The sequence below is a fragment of the Acipenser ruthenus genome, chromosome 2 (assembly GCF_902713425.1).
Source record: "Acipenser ruthenus chromosome 2, fAciRut3.2 maternal haplotype, whole genome shotgun sequence".
Classification (NCBI taxonomy): domain Eukaryota; kingdom Metazoa; phylum Chordata; class Actinopteri; order Acipenseriformes; family Acipenseridae; genus Acipenser; species Acipenser ruthenus.
The window spans coordinates 82404522-82419898 of record NC_081190.1 but is presented as its reverse complement, the minus strand read 5'-3'; the positions used below and the strand labels follow the sequence as shown (position 1 = coordinate 82419898).

At 35.3% G+C, this 15377-nt stretch overlaps 1 protein-coding gene across 3 annotated transcripts in view; it reads left to right on the top strand.

Moving 5' to 3' along the window:
- Nucleotides 1-15377, top strand: part of LOC117409420 (follistatin-related protein 5-like) — a 256417-nt gene that overhangs the window by 111530 nt on the left and 129510 nt on the right. For all 3 annotated transcript variants that reach the window (XM_034908687.2, XM_034015436.3, XM_034908681.2), the window contains exon 5: nucleotides 13274-13470. In XM_034908687.2, coding sequence (XP_034764578.1) covers nucleotides 13274-13470 — 197 coding nt within the window. The remainder of the gene's footprint in view (nucleotides 1-13273; nucleotides 13471-15377) is intronic.

Here is a 15377-nt window from a genome sequence, read left to right as displayed (position 1 = left end):
TCCTGTGGACATCATTTACTACAATCTTAGTCTTGAAGGCAGTGTGCATGAAACAGTGCCATTGTAAAATTCTAATACTAATTCGTAAAATTCATGATCGCAAACTCACAAACTCAAACAGACGGATAAGTGTAAAAATTCAACTTGAGAGGGGGTGTAGGGAGAAATTATAGTCTGGAGATAGGAGGGAGCAGAAAGGCTTAGGGTTAGAGTTAGAGTTTGGGTTTGAATTGGATACGAGCAGCGATAGGGAGCAGAGCAGCGGTGTAGTGTGGGAAAAACGAGGAAGGGAAAAGACGATACTCCATAAATTATGTATATATTTATACTAATGATTAGCAAAAAAAAACAACTACAATATGCAGACTGACATGCCTTTATGGAGCATATAGGATCATACATTGTGCTTGTGCTATAATTATACATTAATGGCTATTTATCAAATCATTTATAACACATCATTATACTAGAACCAGTTTTCCGACGTGGTGTTCTGCGGTGGAACAGTGGAGGGCAGTCTTCTCTGTAATTAATCATTGCAATGCCTGTATTTACTGTTTATCGTGTTTAAAATAATATATAAAATAACACCAGGTAGATGATGATGTCACATTTAATACAGCCCTGATTGGCCACAGACATTTACTGTTATCGTTGTAGCAGGATAAAAATGCTCTGAAAGCAATCAAAACAATAGCTATTGTTATCGTTTACAATGATCGTTATTGTTATCAATGTGGTGTGACCACCTCCATTCATTTGAACTGGAATGATTTTTAAAAATCGTTATTGTTATCGTTATCGTTCCAGGTGTGACCGGGGCTTTACTCACATAATAAGCTAAAACCCTGCCAATCACGTCTCAAAAAGGTAAAAACATGCACCTGTCAAACAATTTTGTGTAAAATCAAGACCATACATGATATTAAAAAAACAAAAAAACAAACAGATTCTAGTTTCTGAGGTTTGTGGCTACCACTGATAACTTTACATATTTTAAGAAGGAGACATATTTTATTTTATATGGATTACAGACTAATGAAAATATATTTTCATCATATAAAATACATGGATTACAGATTAAAATATATTTGAAATATATCCCATATATTTTAAATATATAAAAAGGGGGCCAATTTCTATATATGAAAAATATAAGGATCATACTTTTCTACCGTATATTAAAAATATATGTTTATTTTCCATAAGGGAACCTTTAAATGTATAAACTCTTAATGTATTAATTTTCGTAGGGGGTGGGGGTGATTTATTCAATAAAACCTAATTTAAAGTTAACATTTTTATTGTTTTTTGTTTTATTTTTATAAAATAAACATTGAGCCAAAACAGTGGCAGTATTTCAAGCAGGCACTGTTTAGATCAATTGAACAGATGTCAAGATGCAATAGACTGAAAAAGGCAATTGTAAGCTTTGCAATTAATTTTTTTTTTTATTTTTGTTCTAGAGGCAAACTAAAATGGATAGTTATAGTAACACATTAGGCCAATTGAGACAGTTGTCAATTTATGTAGCAAACAGCTTTAGTACTAGAAAGGCCTAGTATTTTTTTAATCCTATTACTTTTGTCATTTTACAGGAGTACTGTATGTAGGTATCAGAACTGAGATGCACTTGATTCATTAAACTAACATAAACATTTGTCTTGGGTAATATTCATTTTTTCATCTGCCAGCACAGCACTAGTGATATTGTAAATAAATTAAATGTGTGCTATAAATGACCCAAATCATAGTACATTTGATTTATGATATTTCAACAATAAACAAAATGATTTTTCCGTGACTAGTACAGCATTTTTAAGTAATCTATGTGTTATCCTTAAGGACTATGGATATGGTATCTGTTGAAGAAAGAACCTTGCAGTTGATGTCTGCTGATGTGCACAGTGGTGTTAAATAGGTGGCCACATGTTTGGTTATTGCAATAACATGCTAGTGTCCAATGGCCTGTAGTTGTGCCCTTTTTTAATGTGACCATATTCACAAATACCTGAAGAAAAACAGATCATCTTATTATGACATAACTGTACAATGAGAGTCTGTTCTATTTTTTTTTTTTTTTTTTTAATCTGAATTGAATATGTTTTTGTCAATAAATTAGTAGCTTTACATAAATTTGAATCTGTATTATCCACATATATTAAATAAAGCTGTATGTTATGTATTTACAGGGTTGTTGGTGGTTGCACAAATGCTTTTGTACACCCTCTGTCAGTATCAGTACAGATAAAGGATGTTAGCATTACTAGTGTTTTATTCAGTAGTTTCTTAAGCAGTTTCCTGTTTACTCTTTGTGGTTCATAACGATATTACTTTCCGCTTCTGCTGATGAGGTCTCACTTTGTTGGTTTTGTAGCCATTGATAACAACAGTTATAAGAAACATATGTATATTGAAAGAATAATAGATTTTCTGAATTTCCAATTGTGTTTTTGGGGGGGGGGGGGGGGGAGTGATACATATTTTTATTCAAATCATCAAAAGCAGGATGATCTCTTTCATAAGAAGAAAATTGCCAATACAGTTACCAAACCAGAAATAAATAACCCATAAATCCCGAATAGGATCTTGTTAGTTTGTTAGTAGTCTTATGATGTTTCTTATTAGTTTTGAGAACTGTGGAATAATGGCCATTGTATTTTATGAATGACCACCATCTTCTTTCAGATAATGAATATCTTAAAGAAGACGACACTCCAATTGCTAAGACAACATGTCCCCACACTAAAACTGTGATTATCCTTCTGTTTGTTTACTCACACTTCAGAGAAAATGGCCTTACTGACAGGCCAGATCAATATTTGTGGGTGCTACATGCATCATTTTCAACCCAGGACTTGACCGACAAATTGCTTTACCAGTCTATTACAATTAATAACATCTCTAACTGTAGAGCTGAACAAAACACTTAACCATATATCCCTGCCATCATGACTAGAATTATTAAGCAAAACAAGGTCACCATACAAGCAGGTGCACACTAAAAGGATTGCAAATCCCATCAGGAACACCACAATCCAGCTGTGAAAAAGGTTTAAATTCTATTTTTCAGGATAGACTAGCTCTGCAGTGGGGGGTGATACATTTCCTGAAAGATAAATTGTGTTACACATAACACATCAATTATAGAAAGCGTGTTTGCCAAAGATAAGGCTTTTAATTTTTGAGAAAACAAAACACATTTTTAAATGATCGGGCAAGATTTGTTCAAAGATCTTACTAGTTCATTGGTACTAGTATTTTGTTCAGGGTTTTTCAGAAAATCTGATCTTTGGGTACTTTTACAGAAGCTTACTATAATCACTGCTTATGGAAATATTTCAGTACGTACAGTACTGCTGATACATGGAAGCTGAAAGTGTGTTAATTATCAGAGCAGTATTATAGTGGTGTGAGAGAATCTATGTGATATTTAATTTCTCAGCTAGATATTTTATACTTTGCCTATGGCAAAATACTGTATATACTGTTTCCAATATACTGTATATAATTAAATAGGTAGTCTTCAGTGTTCAAGGAAATTCAAATGCAAAAACTTGGATTTGACAGCTTTAGGAATTTTGAGAATTGGTTGACAAGATATTTGCTAAAACAAATATCTGATATTTACAGTTTAGTCATACCTAGACTACAGTATTTCAGTACATAACATTTTTACTAGTAACTATAATAATATTTATATTGTACCCCTGTAAACAATGAGTCATATTCATAAAATGTTAAGGTGATAATTGGTTGTTTTTAAAGACAATGGAGGGTTTATTGTGGGGTTTTTAAATACTTTGACAGTAACAGGTTTTGTCCTACTTTAAATATCGAAATGGTGGTGGTATTAAAATCTGCCACCATTAGATCATTTGAATAGATCTTTAAATACAAGATAGTTACGTTTCTATTAACCACACCCAGCACTGTATCTGCTTGAAATGTTTTGCTCACTTTTTAAGATACATTCATTCTTTTATGACAGCATTTGTAGATAACTGCATTTGACAAAGGATACAATTGCAGTTGACAGCACATTTTCTCATAATAGTATTTGTATATGTCTTGCAGACAGCTGACCTAGTTTTGTATCTCTAAGACATTTCACTTTTTCACTCGTACATTTTTGTTTTTTATTAACTCATAAAATTATTTTACTTCAGATTTAGATTAAGATTTGGTTTATTAACGCTTAAAATCGATCGAGTAATTGCAGATTGACTCGAATCCTAGCTCATAGACAATTCAGTGTCTGCGCAAACTAACAGCATCAATACTATAAAGCAATATGGTTACACTATGTAATAGCCAAGAACACCCAAAGCTAGCCTAAAGCAGACAATATAACAACCTCTCTGAAGCTAAATATAATAATTCTATCCTGATAGCTGACTATAATATAGGTGAGATACAAATGTGAAAATTATGCTTCCCCAAACTAATAGGCTCTAAATATGACACCAGCAGTCAGCTCCACAAGAAAATTCTTCAAGGGGTGGATCAGCTCAGTCTGTGTTACCAAACTCAACTGATCCATAAACTGCATTTTTGCCTTGATAGTTATAGAATGCTTCTGCGTCATAAGGCTTAATTAAACCTACAACATCTGGCTTTCAGACAGCCCTTATCTCTAAAATGAATAATATACTTCCTAGTGTCTGGCTACTCCTTTAAGATTAATAATATGCAGTACCAAGCTTTTCTCTATTTTTCTAACCTCAGGATATATGAGGTAATTTCCAAAAGCTTGTAATATATACCTCCGGTACCATGGAGTTCCATTACTTTGTTAAGATAAAGATTATAATGACTAGGTGTTTCCTGATTTAAAGCACCTGTCTTGTCAATTAGTCTTGCCTTGCTTGCTAAAACATTCTTTTTAGTACCAAGAAGCTCCAAAGCACAGTTATAGATCAGACTTCTCAAGCAAGGGGGTTATTTTAGGCTAATTCTTCTGATAAAACATTTGGCTAACACACATTCCAAGGGGCACTCTCACAGGATTATTGCATTAGGTCAGTGTCCCTCAGTTTTACTGAATCTTTTTTTTTCATTTTAAGCTAACACAGATTTCTGCAATAATATTCCTGCTTGTTTAACAACTTTTAAACACAGTACAAAGTCTCACAATATTATAAAATTATGGCCCTGAGCAGTTAATTGTAACAATGGTCTTTTAATCGCAGTGTCCAATTCACATTCCATATATCAGCCTGTTCCCAGCAAGACTGAAAGTCTTGGTCCGGATCAGCTGTCAGTGGATCTGTAAAGGCAACCACTGTGATCCATCGCTGGGCATTGCAAGTATGGGTAACAGGTTTAAATGCCTGATACCTGCGAAAAACTTTAACCCTTTGACATCCTCCATGCACAAAAGTGTGCGTGCTCCAACTCGGGGGGGATTGTGGTGCTTGGTTGTGTTGTGCCATTGAAAGGAAGTGCTCAGGGATAAGTGCTGGCTCTGTAGTGACAGCTCCTTGACACTCACTCCTCTTCTATAAAACACAAAACAACACGTAACAAAAACAACAAACAGTACAGGCTACGGTTGTATGTTACGTTTTCAGTGCAAGGGGAAGTACTCACGTAGCTGTGTCTCCTTCATACTACCGAACTCCTCCATGCAATCAGCCCAGCGCCCTGGTGTAACCAATCACTACCTGGCCCGCAGCTGATCGCATGGGAATCGTTTCGAGTATGTGCAGCTATGCAAGATGGCCGACTTCCTGTTTCTACCCACCAGCGAGTTGACCCGTCTATGGGGAAGTGTACTACCGACCTTACACAGCACCCTTTCTGGTCGGGAGGGAGATTTACAGCTTTGATTCTTTCTCTCTTTATCAACAGCATTAAAAAACTTAAAACTAAATAACAATACTAAATATGGTCTATTTGTATTTAACATGAAAAGGCAGGTTAAGTTAATTAATAAATTACAAAGGTCTATACCACTTTCAAAATAATGTTTTAGATTTAAATGTCCTTTATTCTTTGATTTTACCATCACTTTTTTATTTTTCTAATATATCACAAAACATATAATACATTTATTTTGACAGGTGAATCAAAACTCTTTTAGGCAAAAACTATAGAGAGAGACAAAATGAATTAGTTTTTTAAAAATATATATGTAGCAGGTTGTAAATGTGGTAAGTAGCTATGCTTCCATTAAACTTTTTTATGCACTAAAACAGTAAAAAAAAAAAGCTTGACAACTGTGATGGAAACAGGTGAAATTCAGTTACTTCAGGCGAGCGAAATATATATATATATATATATATATATATATATATATATATATATATATATATATATATGTTCGATAGGGGTGGATTAAAATGTATCTTGTACGATAAATGATGCGCACAATTTTATGAGCCAACTTTTTTCATATGGTGGTAACTACACAAGCAAAATTTAGACACCATTTAATCAAATAAAATACAAAATTATATTGCAAAAGTCTACCGGAAGCCATAATATTTCATATAAGTTTTTCGTTAAGTAGCCTATATGAAAAAACTACAATATAATTCAATAACATTATATTCAACAGGTTATATTGAAATTTATGAAACAACATTGGTTAATTCTATAGGGTGCTGGAAAACTGTTTGCCAGATATAATTGCGGTAATTCAACTGAAATAACAAATCATTTGCAGGGGTCAGCAGTCATGTTACACGACAGACACCTTACAAAATACTGACCTCACTAGAACATGATCATATATTTTGTCTGTTAGTATTACTTACATTTAATTATAATATAAAATAAACACACCTCATAATGCTGTAATAGCATTAGTGATGCAGTGTCTGATTTAAACCACACAATTTAATTTTCTGTACTGGATCATCATTTTGTTAATTGTCCAAACAACTGAATATGGCTGCATTAGACACTCCAGATATTTTCTGTTACGATGGTAAATAATAAGTTGACTCGTGTCACTTTGGTCAGTGCTTTCAGCACACATTCTGTGCACACAAAGGGTAGATCTGCTGATGATTTCAGGGTTTAGCTGAAAAGGCAGTTGCCACATTTCTCATTGTTTCTGCCAATAGTTTATGCACTACAGTGCAGTCTTTGGAAGGCAGAGGAACTGGCGTCAATTTTTGTGGCCATTTCTTTAAAGATGTTACCTGTTGTAAATTGTAACAGCTTTTGCCAAACTGTAGGCAAGACAGAACTCATTCTGTGTGTCTTTTTGGTCAAAGTTTATAAATGCTAACATATACCTGACCCTCCTGTTTTCTGTTGCTTCTCTTACAAATATATTTTCTGTTGCAGACATGTTTAATATTTTCATAATCTTTTTACACAATTTTTTTGGCATGATCTCTAGCCACTGGAGATTTTAATTCCAACCCTGACCGTTCTTTCCCAAGCAGGATTGAAATATCTTTTTCTAGATTCCGGTGCAGCTATCTCCGGAGGGTATCTGATACTGATTATTATTATTATTATTATTATTATTATTATTACTTAAATTGCATACATCAGTACAGCATCAAAAAAATATTAAAACTTGCACAATGGTAATTCTTTTTAATTTGGAGGGTATATATATATATATATATATATATATATATATATATATAGATAGATATATATATATATATATATATATATATATATATATATATATATATTGTCTATAGAAAGTCTACAAAATTGTCACATTTTGTTGCCTTATAGCCTGGAATTAAAATGCATTAAAATCTTTTTTTTTTTTTTTTCATTTATCTACACATCCTACCACACAACTTCCAAGTGAAAAAAATATTCTAGAAATTTGTAGAAAATTAACTAAAAATAAAAACTTAAATAGCTTGGTTGGATAAGTGTCCACCCCCCTTGTAATAGCAATCCTAAATTAGCTCAGGTGTAACCAATCGCCTTCAAAATCACACACCAAGTTAAGTGGCCTCCACCTGTGTTAAATTGTAGAGATTCACATGATTTCAGGATAAATTCAGCAGTTCCTGTAGGTTCCCTCTGCTGGGTAGTGCATTTCAAAGCAAAGACCATGAGCACCAAGGCGCTTTCAAAAGAACTCTGGGACAAAGTTGTTGAAAGGCACAGATCAGGGGATGGGTATAAAAAAATATCAAAGGCCTTGAATATCCCTTGGAGCACGGTCAAGACGATTATTAAGAAGTGGAAGGTGTATGGCACCATCAAGACCCTGCTTTGATCAGCCCGTCCCTCCAAACTGGATGACCGAACAAGAAGGAGACTGATCAGAGAGGCTACCAAGAGGTCAGCAACAATTATATAAACAGAATGCTCAGCGAGGTTGGTTATTCGCTTGAGTTTATATGCTAGTCTAGCGAGCTAATAGAAAAAAAATGGATGGAAATGCATCAAACTTTTTTTTTGTTCACATCAAGAAAATGTGTGCGATAAACATTTTTTTTAAGCTTGTGGCATCCATGTTTGCTAAAATCCAGTTTAATGGAAACCTGTTTTTCTACCGTAACATTTGCATATTTTTTGTGCAAAATTTTGCAAGTTCGCTAGAAATGTGTTTGTCTTGTTGATGGAAACATAGCTAGTGTTGCAGAAATGTAATGAATGTTAAAAGTTATCAGCTTATAAAGTGACTTTCAGATGCCATGCAAACATATGAATTGTTAAACATAATCCTATTAAATACTGACAGCATTATTCACCCATTATGTTTCTTCTGGCTTATCTTATATTTTTTAAATCATCTGTAGTTAACAGATATAAATATTAAAACACTCAAACACCCAACAAAAGAATGCAGAATGAGGTTTAAATTTATATTTGGACTATAGTTTTAACTAAAAGGTCACATTAGAACCACTAGTTGATGGGATCTGGTAACTAATAAGAAGCTTACTTTTGTGTAGCATGTATCAGTGTGTGTCTTCACTGGGAGACAGCCCAAGTCTCCCAGAACTTCCAGGAGTCTCCGTGATCTGCAAAACACCCTCCCTCTCTCTAAAATTATAGAAACCTGACAATTTCTATGCTAAATGCACTCTCCCACTCTTAAAAAAAATAAAAAATAAAATAAAATATCAAATGTTTAACACAGTTCTCATTGCAATCTACAAAAAAATACCTGTGCATTATTTCTGTAAAAAATAAAAAACAGCCCTGTCATGCTGGTGCAGTGTGCCATTCAGATTTCACAATAGTAAGAGACATGCAAGTCCAATGCACTTGACTTTCCCTGCAGGCTGACTTGACACTTTCCTTTATGACCTTTGGTTTCAGTTATTGTTTGAACAGGTGTATGTCTGAAGATTTCTACTTTACCTTGTCCGATGTTTGCATTACTAAATACAGTGCTCTCTCGCTATAAGGCGATTGCCCTGCACGTGTGTATTTAGTGTTGGTATAATTTGTATGGGGAAATGGGTTTATTGTGTATTGTTTTGGAGCTGATTTGTTTGATTACATTATTGTTTACAGACAGGCACTCGATTTGAGACTTGCTGCCTGCTAGGCTTGGTTGAGGGGAAGGGCAGCAAGTGATTGGCTGTGCTGGACCTCACATGACCACCTTTATTTACTTGTTGTGTATTAATAAATTCTGCATGCCTGTGCTGGCGTTTCAACTCCACCCCCAGTGTCTCTCTGTGTTGCTTAAGCAGCGGTTACCCACGCACGTGACACGAGCGAGACCCTGTCACAGGGACACACAATCTGAGCGTTATAACCGAAGAGCGTTCTAAATGGGGGAGTGAGTGGGGGGCACCGCGGGACACATAACAACACATCTGACTAAAATACTCCCTCTCTATAATGCACATATAGTGAAGCAAAAATGTAACTTTCCGTGAATTAACCATGCATAAAGCACCATGTAATCAACGCTATATTTTTTACAAAAAAAAAGGTAACATTTCCACTCATGGATTGTTTTAATTAACAGTTTTTAAAGTATAAATAGCTTGGCTAAATGGTGATTGGGAGTTCAGTTCGAAGCCACAGACAAGCAAACCAAGTGCGAGAAGGAAAGCGGGTTGAGAGAGGGGAAGAGGGAATGGGCTCACCCCGGGTTCGGCTGCCAGAGCGGGGCTGAAGCGAAGCTGAAGCGTCTCGTCTCCTAGAGAAAGCCGCAGCTTCTCTCGCAGCAAACAAGTAAATACATTAGGAAAGATAATCATGTAATAGGCCTGTGGCAGAGCAGGGCTCTGCCTTTGGAAATACTGGCAGGGATGGAGTTAAATTGTCCTCCCTGCCCAGGTTGATTGCGTCAGATGGGAGCAATCAACCAATTAATTATTCAATTATCCAGTCACCTGGCATAAAAGGAGGCCTCAGCCTCGCACATGGGGAGAGAGTTCTAGAAAGAAAGAAAGAGTGAGTGAGTGAGTGATTGATTGATTGATTGATTGATTGATTGATTGATTTTTGTGTGTGCTGTTTTTGCAAACCGCTGAAGGCAATGCCCAGCCTGGAAGCCGTATTTTTTTTTGTAAGTTTTGTTTTTTGTTGTTTGTTTGTGTTTTTGAAACCTTTTTGTTTGGCCCTCGTGCCTGTTTATTTTGTATTTTTACGTATTAAAAACTTTATTTTTTGAACTTTGAAACTGTCTCTGAGTCTCAACCTCTGTCATCCTGTCACAAGGCCTAATGTTTATTTAGTTATAAAATGAATGCTGAATAAGACATCTGTGTTATAAAATGCCAGCGCAGCCTTTCTTCAGTTCAGATACTGTATCAAAAGGGAGAGACAGAAACAGAAGTTGTTTACAGTTTGAACAACACCGGTACTGTATTTACTGTAGAAATATTGCATGAATCACTAGTATAGGGAATTGGGGGACCTGCTGAGGGGCGTTATAACCGAGAGCCTTATAGCAAGGGAGCACTGTAGCGCACAGTTAATGGCTGGATTGATACTTTACTTACAGTTGCAACTGTTATGCATGTAACAAACTACTAAATCATATCATGTTTGATTTTTAAACATTATGTGTAAATGTATGCAACTATGTTTGTTTTATAACTTAGTATTTTATCTTTGTGTTTCTTTGTAAATACCTTTAGTGTCGCTACAGAGGTAACCCATGTTAAAATAAATAAATATATGTATATACTGTGTGTGTGTGTGTATGTGTGTGTGTGTGTGTGTGTGTGTGTATGTATATATATATATGTGTGTGTGTGTGTGTGTATGTATGTGTATATATATATACATATATATAGGAGGCTGTGTGGTCCAGTGGTTAAAGAAAGGGGCTTGTAACCAGGAGGTCCCCGGTTCAAATCCCACCTCAGCCACTGACTCATTGTGTGATCTTGAGCAAGTCACTTAACCTCCTTGTGCTCCGTCTTTCGGGTGAGACGTAATTGTAAGTGACTCAGCTGATGCATAGTTCACACACCCTATTCTCTGTAAGTCACCTTGGATAAAGGCGTCTGCTAAATAAACAAACAATAGCAAATAATAATAATATATATATATATATATATATATATATATATATATATATATATATATATATATATATACAGACGTGCTCAAATTTGTTGGTACCCCTCCACAAAAAATGAAGAATGCACAATTTTCTCTGAAATAACTTGAAACTGACAAAAGTAATTGGCATCCACCATTGTTTATTCCATATTTAATAGAAATCAGACTTTGCTTTTGATTTTTTATTCAACATAATATTGTAAATAAGAAAACAAATGAAAATGGCATGGACAAAAATGATGGGACCGCTAACCTAATATTTTGTTGCACAACCTTTAGAGGCAATCACTGCAATCAAACGTTTTCTGTAGCTCTCAATGAGACTTCTGCACCTGTTAACAGGTAGTTTGGCCCACTCTTCCTGAGCAAACTGCTCCAGCTGTCTCAGGTTTGATGGGTGCCTTCTCCAGACTGCAAGTTTCAGCTCTTTCCATAGATGTTCAATAGGATTCAGATCAGAACTCATAGAAGGCCACTTCAGAATAGTCCAATGTTTTGTTCTTATCCATTCTTGGGTGCTTTTAGCTGTGTGTTTTGGGTCATTATCCTGTTGGAGGACCCATGACCTGCGACTGAGACAGAGCTTTCTGACACTGGGCAGTACGTTTCGCTCCAGAATGCCTTGATAGTCTTGAGATTTAATTGTGCCCTGCACAGATTCAAGGCACCCTGTGCCAGGCGCAGCAAAGCAGCCCCAAAACATAACCGAGCCTCCTCCATGTTTCACTGTAGGTATGGTGTTCTTTTCTTTGAAAGCTTCATTTTTTCGTCTGTGAACATAGAGCTGATGTGACTTGCCAAAAAGCTCCAGTTTTGACTCATCTGTCCAAAGGACATTCTCCCAGAAGGATTGTGGCTTGTCAATATGCATTTTAGCAAATTCCAGTCTGGCTTTTTTATGTTTTTCTTTCAAAAGTGGAGTCCTCCTGGGTCTTCTTCCATGGAGCCCACTTTTGCTCAAAAAGCGACGGATGGTGCGATCAGAAACTGACGTACCTTCACCTTGGAGTTCAGCTTGTATCTCTTTGGCAGTTATCCTTGGTTCTTTTTCTACCATTCGCACTATCCTTCTGTTCACTCTGGGGTCGATTTTCCTCTTGCGGCCGCGCCCAGGGAGGTTAGCTACAGTTCCATGGACCTTAAACTTCTTAATAATATTTGCAACTGTTGTCACAGGAACATCAAGCTGCTTGGAGATGGTCTTGTAGCCTTTACCTTTACCATGTTTGTCTATTATTGTCTTTCTGATCTCCTCAGACAACTCTCTCCTTTGCTTTCTCTGGTCCATGTTCAGTGTGGTGCACACAATGATACCAAACAGCACAGTGACTACTTTTCTCCATTTAAATAGGCTGAATGACTGAATACAAGATTGGAGACATGTGTGATACTAATTAAAGAAACGAGTTAGTTTGAAATATCACTATAATCCAATTATTTATTATCTTTTCTAAGGGGTATCAACAAATGTGTCCAGGCCATTTTAGAATATCTTTGTAGAATAAGCAATAATTCATCTCTTTTCACAGCTTCTTTGCTTTATTCTATGACATACCAAAGGCATGCAAGTATACATGATAAAATAGCTTTTAATTTCATCACTTTTCAGGAGGAATGAAGCATTATTTCAATGAGCTGTAAGGGTACCAACAAATTTGAGCACGTCTGTATATATATATATATATATATATATATATATATATATATATATATATATAAAGAAACAGTCATTATAAAAGTCTGCCTGAAATACATTTCATAAACGCGGACTGTCTGGAAATACTTTTTTTTTTTTTTTTTGCAGGTGACAAATGCAGGACATCTGACTATGGCCAACTAAAAAATAAGATGCTTGATCTGCAGAACCAGAAGTATGTCAGACAAGGAAATGTGGGGGAAAATGAAGACAAAATGTCCCTAAAGAAAGTGCTCGTAGACCTGATGTTTAAATACTTTGACTCGGACAACAGTGGTCTTGTCGACAGCAACGAGCTGTCACAGGTGGGTAGTGTTCCTTAAAGAATAAGTATGTAGTAATGTAGTCGAACTGTACAGCCTGACGTTTACCCAAATGTCACATCCTTACAAGACAAACTCCAGACAATTCTGGGAAAAAGTGGTCTGTCACAATTTTGTTCACAAATTATACAAACAACCTTACAGCTCAAAATATTTACTTTGGCTTCAGTATAGGTTTTCTTTCTTCTTTGCAGTTTACTTTTTATCAGTTTTCAGTTTGAGAACCCCTGATCTATGTAGTGGCATCTCTAAATATTACAGGTATACAAGCAATGTATTGTTAATAAAGTAGTCTCGGCTAAGAGAACACCCCTCGGGAATCAAGCAAAGTGTTCTCTTAGCCGAAGTGTTCTTTAAGATGGAGTTGACCACCACAATCAGTCAATAAATAAACATGTATTACTTGTCATGACGCATGTGCATCAACATATGAAATTAATATAATAAGAGAAAAGCAATAAAGTGTATGTTAATAAAACTAAATTAACATAGCACCCCTATACACTTTAAAAAATGCTGCAGCTCTAGATTAATCATGAATACCTGTACAGGAGCAATATTCAAGGCATAAACAAAATTATTTAACAGAATGGTGACGCAACTCACCAGAACGTAAAACACAACATTCCTCAACGACGTGTCTGATACAGGTTTTTTTCAAGAGCTCGAACAATTTCCAGCTTTTTGTAACAAGAGAAACAGCGGCGCATTTCAACATCTGTTTACATGCCATTTTGTAGCGATGAGGTGCACTCGTGGAAATCAGAATACAAAACAAGGCAATGATATGACAGCAGTTCTGGAAAGATTTAATAAACCAATCAGTGTGCCTCAAGACACTCTCGATGACAAGTCACAAGTGAAAAGATTGAGGAAACCATTTGAATTTAAGTTTGATGATTATGAGGAGTGATCAATGAGAAAAATCTGTTTTGCCACAAGGGTGTTCTCTTAGACGGTGTTCCTATACGTGGAGACTACCGTAATAGGAAATCTGTAATATGTAGTCGTAGTGCTTCCTTATTCACATGACAGCCCTCTGAAAAGTGAAACCATTCTGGATGATATATATATATATATATATATATATATAAAAGAACATAAGAAAGTTTACAAAGGAGAGGAGGCCATTCGGCCCTTCTTGCTTGTTATTAGCTTATTGATCCCAGAATCTCATCAAACAGCTTCTTGAAGGATTCCAGGGTGTCAGCTTCAACAACATTACAGTGTGTTATATACACACACACACACACACACACACACACAATTTTAGTCAAAAGTTTACATACCCCAATGGAAATTTATAATTTCTAGAAATTTTGAAAAATCTTTTGTAGCAAAAGTTTTGCTTTTGTGGATAAGAATAAAAAAAAGTTTCAAGAAATAGATATCTACAATTATTTACTTCAGCAATTTTTTTCTGCAAAAATGCCAATTCAGAAGTATTCATACCCTTTGATGCTATTATAGTATTGTCTACAAGGTGCTAGAAATTTCAATATGATAATGCAGAATCTAATTCTAGTCTATAAAATGCTGGCTTGTAGTTGAACATTGTTAGAGAGTATAAAAGGGTTAGGTAGAAGATGATTGCTGTCATTACCAATACATTAATATGAGAACAATTAAAGAGCTATTTGAAGGCCTTTGGCAGAAAATGATTTATTGTCATAAAGCTGGAGAAGGATACAATAAGATTTCCAGATGTATGTATATATATATATGTATATACTGTGTATATATTTACATACACAATATTGGCCGACCACTATATTAATGTACTTTTCATAATCATTTACACCATTTTCCTTTTATGTTTCAATGTTCATAAATTTTTCAGGCTTTACAGCAAACCATGTTTATATTACAACTGATATAGCCATTAACAA